Source organism: Prionailurus viverrinus, chromosome D4 (assembly GCF_022837055.1).
Source record: "Prionailurus viverrinus isolate Anna chromosome D4, UM_Priviv_1.0, whole genome shotgun sequence".
Classification (NCBI taxonomy): Eukaryota; Metazoa; Chordata; class Mammalia; order Carnivora; family Felidae; genus Prionailurus; species Prionailurus viverrinus.
Window position 1 is genome coordinate 31,687,636 of NC_062573.1, and position 12,781 is coordinate 31,700,416.

General features: G+C 51.1%; 1 protein-coding gene across 2 annotated transcripts; it reads left to right on the forward strand.

The window, feature by feature from the left end:
• The first annotated feature begins 651 nt into the window (after nucleotides 1–651).
• MYORG (myogenesis regulating glycosidase (putative)) lies at nucleotides 652–8,321 on the forward strand. 2 transcript variants are annotated; one of them, XM_047831167.1, is made up of 3 exons: nucleotides 652–1,004; nucleotides 4,104–4,248; nucleotides 4,550–8,321. In XM_047831167.1, exon 3 carries the CDS (start codon nucleotides 4,623–4,625, stop codon nucleotides 6,765–6,767), a length of 2,145 nt encoding a protein of 714 aa, XP_047687123.1. In that variant the 5' UTR covers nucleotides 652–1,004; nucleotides 4,104–4,248; nucleotides 4,550–4,622; the 3' UTR covers nucleotides 6,768–8,321. The 2 variants fall into 2 exon arrangements, with proteins under 2 accessions (XP_047687123.1, XP_047687122.1); XM_047831166.1 differs by lacking the exon at nucleotides 4,104–4,248 and having other exon boundaries at nucleotides 653–1,004.
• Nucleotides 8,322–12,781: the final 4,460 nt, after the last annotated feature.

The following is a 12,781-nucleotide window of genomic DNA, read 5'->3' on the forward strand; positions in this document are numbered from 1 at the left end:
CAAAGCCCTGTTTCTCTGTCCCTCTAGAAGTAAGGGGTGGGGTGTTCTGGAATCTCTGGGATCTTTAGCATTTTTGCACCCAACTCCTCCTCGGAGCAGGGGTGTGGCGGGTCACGTCCATCACCTCACAGCACGGTCATTTCTAACGGCTGCCACCATGGGGTGTCGGAGGGCGGGAGAGGGCAGAGGGGGAATTGCAAAATCCCGATGTCCCCAACCTCAGACATTACTGGTCCGGTGGGAACCAACAACTTGGGCCTCCCGGCTGGTGGAACCAACCTCCTCCCGTTGGGTCCTTAATAGGATCCTTCCTGCACCGAGCCTCTGAGATCCTCCCGGAACTCCGCTACCCTTTTTCTATATGAATTGTTTCCATATGGGAAATTTTTTCCACATGGAGAGCTAGTGAGAGCGTTATACCGAGATGGCCTCCACCTGCCCAAATCTGGAGGGGAAAGAATCCCAAGAGCCAACCCTGCCCCTTTACCCTGTGGCTCGTTTCTCCTCATACACATCCCAAATTTAGCCTAGAAGTGCAAGAATCCCAAGTCTACAACTGCTCCTTCCTTCCTCCAGAACTACATTTCCCAGAAGGCCTAGGGCAGAGCCCCGCCTGAATGCGGTAAGCAACTGCCCGGCGGGGGCGGGCCTGAAGGCAAGGGGCGGAGCCGGGAGACCTCCGGCTGGTGGCCCTCCAGAGTTGCCCGGAGGTGGGCACAAAACAGTAGAAGAAAGGTGGGGGCTAAGGGGTGGGGCCTTATGTCCGCGTGACAATGTGGGCAGAGGGATCGAGCACCAGGGGCGGGGCTGGACTCCGAAGCCCGAAATGAAACGGAACGACCGGGGCGTGGCCGAGCAGGAAGAGGGCGGGTCCCGAGGAGGGCCTCAGCTGTTTCCCAGCTTGGCAGAGCCCCACGCTGTGCGGTGGCAGCGCAACTCCGGCTAGCGTGGAGGGAATCTTCGGGAGCCTCCCTTCACCCCCAGTGACTTCTGGGGTCACTGCCGTGAGTGAGCCCAGCGGTGGGACTTTGGGGGGGGGGGTGTTGAGGAAGCACACTTCCTGAACTTTAGCTCCTACTAATGAGTAGGGGGTGCGAGTTTGGACACTTGGGCCCCTCCTCAAGCCGCGGTTCCCAGCGGGAGGCTGGCCCCTAGACCTCATTCTGTCCCTTCCGGCACTGTAGCTGTAGCGCTGGGGTGGGGTTGGAGTATTCCAAGCTGTAGGCGCAGTCACTCGATCCCTTCGGATCCTGTCATTGAGGAGGGCAAGGAGATGGGCGGGATCGAGTTGCCTTTGACATCCCTCCCCCCAAGCCCCCCCCCCCCCCCCATGGAATTATGTTGGGCAAACGACTCAACTTGGCATGCCCTCCTTTCTTTGGGGCCAGGCCGGGCCCTCCCCCTCAGATCCGGCCAAGGGCCGGCGGCCAAGACTGAGGTTGAGTGTCAAGTGGGGAAAGGCTTGGCTAGGTCAGACCCCACCTGCTGGCATTAGCCTGTGGTTGGCCAGATGGCGGAGGCGGCAGATTACAGGGGTCTCTAACGCTGTTAACACAGGAACCATAGTTCCTCCTTCACAGCCCCGATACCAGATGCCATTAAAATTGCCCCTTTCCTACCCCCAAGTAGCCTTCCTGGAGCAAGTAGCAGCATCAGTCCTTGAGAAGATAGGCTTCACTGTGCACAAACTCACCTGAGTGGGTGGGAGCCTGTCCCACCCTCTGGCCCACAAAGCTCCTTTCCTCTGCTGCATTCAGACAGCCAGTCGGACCATTATCTCCCATCTCTTGAAAATTATGCTGTGGAGGGTTAAGCTGGGATTTTGTATTAGGCAACCTTGCTACCTGGTGACTTCAAACAAGTTCTTTCTTCTGTTTGGGCAAGTTTCTTCATCTGTAGAATAGGCACTATAGCTATGCTTCTTGTTCAGTATTATTGTTAGAGTTGGATGCTGTGGTGGCATTTGGGAGACCATTACAGGGCCTGCATGGAGTGGGTGCCTAGGCCTGTAGGTTCCTGTTCTTCACACACACACACACACACACACACACACACACACACACACACACACAAAACCTTGGAATCCTAGAACATTAAGATTCTCAGAACCTGTTGGAAAGGGCTTTTGAGGTCATCTTGGTGGCCTTTCTATGCCTCCAGGTGTAATGAGATAGGCTGATTTAATATGAAAGTTTTAAGGATGCCCTCACCCTGTTCTCTGTCCTCTTCAGATATGGACCCTTTCCCCTTATTCCCTCAGTGCCCAGAAGGGGGCCTTGATTGTCCTGAATGAATGAATGAATGAATGAATGAATGAATATAAATGTACAGGAGGTACTTCTTTGGGTTTTGCTTAGCTTGAGGGCATCAGTTAAAGGCTACTGTGTTCATTCTCCAGGAGGGCTTTTCTAACCTGTTCCTACAGGAAGGGAAGTCCATATTGGTGTTGGGAAGTTTTGAAAGCTAAGTTGTGTGGGATGAGAGAAAGAGAGTAAGAGGCTGTTCCAGACCAGCTGGAACTGACCAGCTTAGGGAGTTGGGGGGAGGGAGCACAGAGAATGAGGTCCTGAGGCAACACCTCACTGGAGGGGAGGGGAGATTGCAGGGAGCTGTATATTGACATCTGGGATCAAATTCTGGTCTGTACCTGTCATTCTTGACAGTTTCTTCATGGGAGAGGTGGGGGAGTTGAGGACCCTGAGCAGTTCTGGCATCTCCTTGGAAATAGCTGAGGACTTTGAGACAGACACTGGCATCTGGGAGGAGACTAATTACTATTTGCCAGTCTCCCTCTCTACTTCCTCCCAGCTGGAACAGGTGGGCAGCTGGCTGGCACTGTGTATGTCTGTGTGTGCACCTAGCGGGTGCTATTTCTTTGTTGAACTCTGCCCTGAGGGCTGAGATAGGAAGGGTCAGTGGCCTTGAGTAGCAGATTGGGACACACACCTCCCCCCAAGTCTATGGGTTTTGTTTGGTTGGTTGGTTTTTGGTGTTTTTTTGTGTGTGTGTTTTTTTGTTTTTTGTTTTTTGTGGGTTTTTTTTGCAGTCATATCTGTGTGTTTAGCATACACTGTATGAGAGTGTATGTAGTGCAGTAGGGGGTGTCTGATAGGCTAAGGAGAGACATTGGCCCAGTGTGGCTAGGCAAAACTTCCTAGGGCATATGGCTGAAGGATTTAGATTAGGAAAGGAATGAGTTTTGGGGCGCCTGGGTGGCACAGTCGGTTGAGTGTCCGACTTCAGCCAGGTCACGATCCCGCAGTCCGTGAGTTCGAGCCCCGCGTCGGGCTCCGGGCTGATGGCTCAGAGCCTGGAGCCTGTTTCCGATTCTGTGTCTCCCTCTCTCTCTGCCCCTCCCCCATTTATGCTCTGTCTCTCTCTGTCCCAAAAATAAATAAATGTTGAAAAAAAAATTAAAAAAAAAAAAAAAAAAGGAAAGGAATGAGTTTTGTGGTCACAGGATAGGCCTGCCTGGAAATGGAATCAGAAAGCAGATGAGACCATGACATGCCTTAACTCTTGATTGCAAAGTTTACACTTCTGAATTTAATCCTGGGGGTCATGAGCAGCTCTCTAAACTAGGAGGAGATATAGTCTCATAAGTGCTTTAAGAAGATCACCATGGTTGCTGTAAGCAGAAGGCATTGGGGGAAAAAGAAGTTGGAAGCAGGGAGGTCTAGGGGGAAAGTACTGCAATGATACAGGGGAGAAATGACAGTGCCCAAACTAGGGCAGGGGCAGCAGGAGAGTCAGTGAGTGGTAGAGACACATCCAGGAGGTAGCTGGCCAACAGATGTGTTGCCAGGAGGAGAGAGCAGGAAGGTTGGCAGAGAAATGGACTTGGTGATCAATTACTGAGAACAGGGTGGAATTTGAGAGAGCAAAGAAAGGGTGGTCTGAGAAGTCACCATGGCCCCCAGGCAAGACTCTTTACCCCAGCCCTAATGTCCAGACTCAACCCTGCCTCTCTCCAAAGCAGGCCCAAGACCGAGGCTGGCTTTGGGTATCTTCTCTAATCTCTAGATTTAATCTGACTTTTGACTCAAGATTAAATTCCATGCCTGAGATGTTCCCCCTTCTCTCCTCTCCCCCTCTGGGGACAGGAAAGCCAGCCTACTGCCCAGTTAAAGGTCTGAAGGAGCTGGTTGGATTATCTTCCCTCTCCCACCATGGCGCTCTCCAGATCCCTCCTCTTCTCTTCAGCCTGAACTGCATCCATGTGTGATCCAGGGAGGCCTGACTAATTCTGTGAGTCTAGACAGCTCCCTGACCCTGCCTGGGTTTGTTCTTCCACCAGGGAAATGGGGATGTATGCCATCTGCTCCTCCCCATTCAGAGTCCTGACTAATTTTGTCAAAAACTGGGCTCATGAGAAAGAGTGGGTAAGATACAGACAGATGGTTCTGTTAAGGGTCAAGCCTTTAGTCCCAGACCTTACATCCCAGTAATACAACCTCTCCAAAGTATACACCTCTTCTTTCTTGCTGCAGCAAAGGGAGATACTATGGAATGAGAAAGCTCAGTTCTACTTCTCTCTTTCCCCTTCCAGAATCAGGCAGGCCAGGTTCAGATGCGCTTTGTTGGGTGGTCCTACTGCCCACTCCTTCCATAACTGGGGGCTGATGCCCCAGAACCCTCAGGAGAAGAGCCAAGCCTATCCCCGCCGCCGCCCTGGGAGCCACACAGACCATAAGAGTCCCAAGGCCACCGCAGGTGCAGCTATGTACACCTTCTTGCCTGATAACTTCTCGCCTGCCAAGCCCAAGCCGTCCAAAGAGCTGAAACCACTGCTAGGCTCCGCGGTGCTGGGGCTGCTGCTGGTGTTGGCGGCAGTGGTGGCCTGGTGCTACTACAGTGCCTCTTTACGCAAAGCAGAACGCCTGCGTGCGGAGCTGCTGGACCTCAATCGAGGCGGCTTCTCCATCCGCAACCAGAAGGGTGAGCAAGTCTTCCGACTGGCCTTCCGCTCAGGCATGCTGGACCTTGACTCCTGCAGCCGCGACGGTGCCTTGCTCGGCTGTTCTCGCACAGCAGATGGGCGCCCGCTGCACTTCTTTATCCAGACTGTAAGGCCCAAGGACACGGTCATGTGCTACCGTGTGCGCTGGGAGGAGGCAGCTCCAGGGCGCGCGGTGGAACACGCCATGTTCCTGGGCGATGCAGCGGCACACTGGTACGGCGGTGCTGAGATGAGGACCCAGCACTGGCCTATCCGCCTGGATGGCCAGCAGGAGCCACAGCCCTTTGTCACCAGTGATGTCTACTCCTCTGACGCCGCATTTGGAGGCATCCTCGAACGTTACTGGCTGTCATCGCGTGCGGCTGCCATCAAGGTCAACGACTCAGTGCCCTTCCACCTGGGCTGGAACGGCACCGAACGCTCGCTGCGGCTGCAGGCCCGTTACCATGACACGCCCTACAAGCCACCTGCTGGCCGCTCCGCAGCACCAGAGCTCAGCTACCGTGTATGTGTCGGCTCTGATGTTACTTCAATCCACAAATACATGGTTCGACGCTATTTCAACAAACCGTCAAGGGTGCCAGCACCCGAGGCCTTCAGGGACCCCATCTGGTCCACGTGGGTGCTGTATGGGCGTGCCGTGAACCAGGACAAAGTGCAACGTTTCGCCCAGCAGATCCGCCAGCACCGATTCAACAGCAGCCACCTGGAAATAGATGACATGTACACACCTGCCTATGGAGACTTCGACTTCGACGAGGCCAAGTTCCCCAATGCCACTGACATGTTTCGCCGTCTGCGCGACGCCGGCTTTCGCGTCACGCTCTGGGTTCACCCGTTTGTGAACTACAACTCATCGTGCTTTGGTGAGGGTGTAGAACGCGAGCTGTTCGTACGCGAACCCACTGGCCGGCTGCCCGCGCTTGTGCGCTGGTGGAATGGCATCGGCGCGGTGCTGGACTTCACACGCCCAGAGGCTCGTGACTGGTTCCAGGGACACCTGCGGCGGCTGCGCTCCCGCTATGCTGTGGCTTCCTTCAAGTTTGATGCAGGAGAGGTCAGCTATTTGCCACGGGACTTTAGCACTTACAGGCCGCTGTCTGACCCCAGCATATGGAGCCGACGCTACACTGAAATGGCACTGCCCTTCTTCTCTCTGGCAGAGGTTCGCGTGGGCTACCAGTCACAGAACATCTCGTGCTTCTTCCGTCTAGTGGACCGCGACTCGGTGTGGGGCTATGATCTGGGGCTGCGCTCGCTCATCCCCGCGGTGCTCACCGTCAGCATGCTGGGCTACCCATTCATCCTGCCCGATATGGTGGGTGGAAATGCAGTGTCTGAGCGCACAGTGGGTGGTAGCGAAGTGCCGGAGCGTGAGCTATATGTTCGCTGGCTGGAGGTGGCCGCCTTCATGCCTGCTATGCAGTTCTCAGTCCCACCTTGGCAATATGACGCCGAAGTGGTGGCTATCGCGCACAAGTTTGCAGCGCTTAGGGCCTCACTCGTAGCGCCGCTATTGCTTGAGCTGGCTGGTGAGGTCACCGACACAGGCGACCCCATCGTGCGCCCCCTCTGGTGGATTGCGCCAGGCGATGAGACAGCACACCGCATCGACTCGCAGTTCCTTATCGGAGACACGCTGCTGGTGGCTCCAGTACTGGAGCCAGGCAAGCAGGAGCGAGACGTCTACCTGCCTGCAGGCAAGTGGCGCAGCTATAAGGGCGAGCTTTTTGACAAAACCCCCGTGCTGCTTACTGATTACCCCGTGGACCTGGATGAGGTTGCCTACTTCATCTGGGCATCCTGACACAACCCAGGACCCAGGAATCCCACAGCCCTAACCTCTGTCTTCATGCAGGCGTTTAACCCTCCATCACAACCACACCGTGCATCCCCAGGAAGGTCCCACCTCTGCAGTTCCCACTAAGTGGGTGCTGACATAAATGTGCTCTAGCCAGCTCCTGCAGGGCCAGGTGAGGGGGCGCTGAAGCAACTTCCCATTTCAACGCACAATCCTAAAGACACTCTTTCCCTCCATGCTCACTGCAGTCTGCAGAAACCTCTTTCTGAGGTGGGAGCGAGAGAACTCTGAGGTAAAATGCCAGCTATCTTCCTATTACACATGATTGTGTTTTAAAAGCACAGAGAGAAACCTTACTGTCCGTCCTGGCCTGAATGGCCATCTTTGTCCTGAGGTTGGGACTTGATCCTTTTAATGTCCCCAAATAGCTCCCTGCCACACTTAGAAAGGCACATTCTTGGTGTTGGAAGCCAGGCCCCGAGTTCCCAGCACTCACCTGAAATGTGTTGACCTGGTCCTACCCCAGCTAAGGAGATGGGATGGAGGTGTCTGGCCAACAGACAAGGAGGATGGAGGTCCCATCCCAGAGGATAGAAGGACTGGGCACAGCACTGAGCCATCATTGTTGTCCCTCATTTGTGAAGAGACTCCTAATGCTGCACTTACCCATCTATGTAAACACATGGGCTCAGCCCTGGACCAGGGCCATGGCCTAATGGGCAAGGACTTGCAAGGCCATGCAGGCCCAACTTGGTGCCTTAATTCAAGAACCTGTGTGTGTGTGTGTGTGTGTGTGTGTGTGTGAGAGAGAGAGAGAGAGAGAGAGAGGCACCATGTGTTCCTGGATCTATGGAATGAACACAATACTTCTGAAGCTGGATGAGCCTGGAAGGAGGGGACAGGAAGCAAATTTGAGGTTTTGATTGTTGATCTGGCCCTCTTCTGGTTGATGTCTCTGGGACTATAGCAGGAAATAAATAGCGCTTTCAAGATTTCTCAGCTGCCTCACTCCCTGCATACATGGCAGGGGTGTGGCGTAAAAGGGAGCGAGCGGTGTTCTTTTTCTGATGGTAGTGTGCTTTGGCACGTGAACTACATTTGCACATCGACACCTGTAAATACACATACAGGGTAAGGTGTTTCGTTTCAGCCATTTTCCCTCTCTAAGAAGAGCAACCTCAGCCAGAGTAAATCTCCCTGACTTTGCAGCTGAGTCTGAAGAAGTGGCTTACCAGAGCGGGGAGGTAGGAAACAGGGCAGGGCTCAGCTTCCCTCAACCCCTAAAGAATGCATCCTTTTGTCCACTCCTCTACCCCCTCTATTTCCCTAGTGTGAAGAATGCCTAATGAAAGTTTGGGGGCACTCACAGATGTCTATCTTGAGTGCTGATTTTACCACTTGTCTATAAGCTGTGTGATTTTAAGCAAGCTGCTTACACTTATTGAACCTCAGTTTCCTCATATGTAAAATGGTGATGATATTGCCTACCTCCCAGGATATTGTGGGAATTATAAGTACAGATGTATGTAAAGTGCCTGGCACAAGTAGGTGCTCAATAAAAGGTAGCTATTATACTATTTCTTGGTTTTTGTTGTTGTGGGGTTTTACTGCATAAAAACAAGGATTTTTCTAGGCCTCAGCTCCCAACCCAACTGGCTTCCTCTGGGCCTGCCTGTTTCCCAAACATTTGCACATAGCACCCAGTTGAGCTCTGAGTTTGTGACCCAAAGGGCACTGTGGTCCAGAGAAACGCAAGAGGAGAGATATCTGAAAGTGGGATGTCAGGATCCAGGATTCCTGTGTCCCCAGGAGATGGGGAGTATATGAATGAACTTCCTTCTCCTTTTTGTCAAGAGCATCCATCCATCAGTACTCAGTGATGAACCTCCTGGGGCCCCAGCAACCATCTATAGGTTGTGGAGTGACTGTAGAAGCAGAACACCCAGGCTGGGTCCTGGAAGGTTCCCTAAGTGGCTGGAGAGCATGACTCACACTTGAATGGCCCTCCAACTTTCTTTGCAATCTGAAGCCAGTTTAACTAACCTCTTAAGCCATGGTTTCTTCATCTTTTGAATGGAATTTCTAGGATTCATTGAGATGTACCTGTAAAGCACTTATGCAAAAATTGGCAAAGAGTAAGTGCTCAATAAATGGTAACTCCTATCAACTCTTCTTTTAAACAAGGGACACTAAACAAGAAACAAACAAAAAAGCCTGCCTAGAACCTATGCTGTCCATGTGGTAGCTACTACCCACATATGCCTTCTTAAATTTAATTTTAAAATCAACTAAAATGAAATAAAATTAAAAATACAGTTCTTCAGGCACACTAGCCACATTTCAAGTGTTCAAAAGCCATGTGTGACTAGTGAGTGGCTAACATATTGGACAGGACATATTATAGTTGCAGAAAGTTCTAGTGGACAGCCCAAGATGAAGCAGTGTGTGCTGTCTGAGATGGCATGGGGAAGGATAAAACAATCTGTAAGGCCTAAGTAATCTGGCATGGAGGAGGAGGCATACACCCTTCAGAAGGGTGGTAAGGGTGGGCAGCAGGGTCTTAGTGTCTTACAGCCTAGATGGGGGAGGGGGCAAACCGTACTCACTGAGCATTCACTGTGTGCTGGGACAGGGCCAAAGGGAAGAGTGCCCTTTTCTGGCCAATTCCAGCACACTGGCCCTTGGCTTGTGATCTGGTTTCTGGCCAGGCTTTTGCCATTTTCATTAATCACAAAAGCACAGATGAACAAACTGAAGCACTGAGAGAGGAGGGTATTGGCAGAAGATTAGTAACCAAGACTAGACTGGAATGTGGTGTTCTGCACCCAAATGCCTAGAATCTCCTACCCACCTTTCATCAGCATGGTCTAGCACTGGCCTGTATACTACCAAGGATGGGGAGCCAGCCAAAATGTATATTTCTGAAGCTGCCACCCACTGTTTCTGGGTCAAGAAGTGTTTTCCCTTCCCCACTGATACCAAAACAGAGAGATTCAAGAAGGGGGTGGAAGACCAGAATTGCAGGAGCCATGAGAAAGAGCTAGATCTTGGGAGATAGGGGAAGGTGAGGGAACTGAGTTGGAAGCTTCCTCTACCCTTCTTTTGGCCCCTTCCAGCCTTGTCCTGCACCCCATCCCTCCCCATCCTCTTGTGCATTCCCAATTTATGTTTCTCTGCATATCTGGTGGGGGTGGCTGTCCTTACTCCATAGAACTTCCGGCAGCCTTGTATGACCAGAATTCCTAATTGGCCTCCCTATACCCCTGAGCTGGCTGGTGGGAGCTAATATTCAGGAATGGGGAACTCCTCCAGAGGTAATGGATGGGGACAGAGTGGCCACTGTAGGAGATCTGGGACTGGGGCCTAATGCCCCCATTCTGTAACCCCATACACCCTGAGAGTCTGTCTTAGTCTCCTTTCTAATACCATATGAATCAGCTGAACCCTAGTCAAGCCCAAGATGTGAGCTGAGGGTCTTTGCCCTTGTTCCCCAAGATTTGGGTAAGGTGCATCTCACTCTGGCGGGCTCCAGAGCAAGTCTTCTGCTGGTTCCCCTCACCAAGTTTCTGATCGCTTCTCCCCTCCTCAAGCCCAAGGCCAATGCTCCATCCCTTGGCCACTAGCCCACAACAGATCATATTAATTTTAGCCTGGACCACTGCAGTGACCTCATTTTTTCACTCTTGGACCCTTCAATCTAATTCACATAGCAGCTAAGGAAATATTTTTGAAATTCAATCAAATCACTGAGGAAAATATCCAAGCTCTGATGTTCAAGGCCTATACTTTCTGAATACTTCGCACATCTCTGTTTCTATTTTATTCACACACACATACTTATGAATATATTTTGAAAAGCATTTGAAGAAATATTACCTTCTGTTCTGGGAACAGCTGCACAGCCCATCCCTGAGAGGGGAGGCCTGCCTCCACCCAGCCTTGAAGAAAACCACAGAGGCAACTGGGTAATTTCCTTTCCTGCTATTGTCCGACTCAGCGGGAGTTCTGCTGACACCCTCCCCTCTCTGGCACACACCCCTGTTCCCAAGGAACAACCTGGTTTTTATCTTAAGGTTAGCCATTTACTTCATGCCCATGGATTTTTCCAGCAGTTTGAAGGGAGGGAAGAATCTTTTTTTTTTTTTTTCAATGCACTTTACCATTTTGATGGGATATAGGGGGAAATGGAGGCTGACCTCTTTTTTTATATTGAGATATAATTGACAAAACATCATATTTTTCAGGTATTAGTTTCAGGTATACAATGTAATGATTGGATATTTGTATATATTGCAAAATGATCACTGTTGTAAGTCCAGTTAACATCTGTCACCATACAGATATGGTGTATCGATACACCATATATACTATCAAATATTTTTCTTGCAGTGAGAACATTCGAGATCTCCTCTCTTTGCTACTTTCTTTTTTAAATTTTTTATTAAAAATTTTTTTTAATGTATTTATTTATTTTTGAGGCAGAGAGAGACAGAGCATGAGCAGCGGAGGGGCAGAGAGAAAGAGACACAGACTCCGAAGCAGGCTCCAGGCTCTGAGCTGTCAGCACAGAGCCTGACGTGGGGCTCAAACTCATGGACTGTGAGATCATGACCTGAGCTGAAGTCAGACGCTTAACTGACTGAGCCACCCAGGTGCCCCACCTTGCTACTTTCAAATATGCAATACAGTTTTGTTAATAGCCACCATGCTGTATATTACATCCCCATGACTTAATAATTTTGTAACTGGAGATTTGTGCCTTTTGACTCCTCCACCCATTAGGGAAGGGGAGAATTCATGACCTTAAGTTGCAAACCCTGAGCTTGGCTGGGCTTGGGGTTGGATGAGGAATGGGAAAAGACAGAAGAGGAGGTCCTGTCCCTAGGAGTCCCCAGTCTAAAGAATAGGAAGAAATTGTGCCTCTGTACTCTGTATCCTTGTGTTTTTCCCTCCCTCCCTATCGCCCTTTTCCCTCCTCAGGCTGTCAGTTGAGATATTCCTATTACACAGTCCTGAGCAGGAGGTGGATTGGGAGAGGAAGGGAAGAGAAAGGAGTAGCATTCCAGAAAGGCACAGAGCAGGTCTCACAGGGCATCTATAGCACAGCCTCAAGGGGGCAGCAGCAGGGCTGGCACAGCCTTCCTCTAGAAAAAAAGGGACAGGTTGGGCCCCAGTCTGAGCCAATGGAGATGTAATCCTCTGTTCCCCAAACATGGGGGTCCCACCTGAGGTCTCATACATATCAGTGCAAGTATTTCAATTGAAATTCTACTATCAAATAACTACCATTATAGCTTCATTCCTTTAGGTCTTCAATTCAGCAAAGAAGTGCCTACTGTGGGGGTGTAAGGTATTACACTTGGAAGTCAAGAGGGCATTTTCGTTTTCCAGAGCACACCCCAGAAGGTAAGTCTGTTAAGTGCTTCTCCACCCTGGGTGGTAGAGGTGGTACTGGGGAAAACAGGTGGAGTTCCAAGAGGAGCCTCTTCAGGTAGAGGTGGGAACAGGATAGTATTTATAGGATGGGTGCTTATTAGGGAATGCTTCCAGGAGGACATGCTCTGGAGCATGGAGGGCCTCAGATCGAAGGGGATATTGTGGTCTCAGTCCCACATCTCTGAACAAGCTGACCAGAAGCAAAGTGGGGATGATGACAAAGCCTGCTCACCCATCATGTCCTAGTCTCAGTCCAACTCTCCCCCCACCTCATCCATCTCCTATAACATGCCACGGTCCCACCCTGCTACCAATTCTTCCTGCAGAGAGTAGGTGAAGATAATTTATGGGGGTTCTGTCACCAAAGTACCTGTGTTTTGGAGGCACCTGGGTGGCTCAGTCAATTAAGCATCCGACTTCAACGCAGGTAATGATCTTGTGGTACATGAGTTTGAGCCCTGAGTCAGGCTCTCTGCTGTCAGTGCAGAGTCTGCTTCTGATCTTCTGTCCCACTAGCTCCCTGCCCCTCCCCCGCTCATGCTCGCTCTCTCGCTCTCTCTCAAAAATAATATATATAAACATTT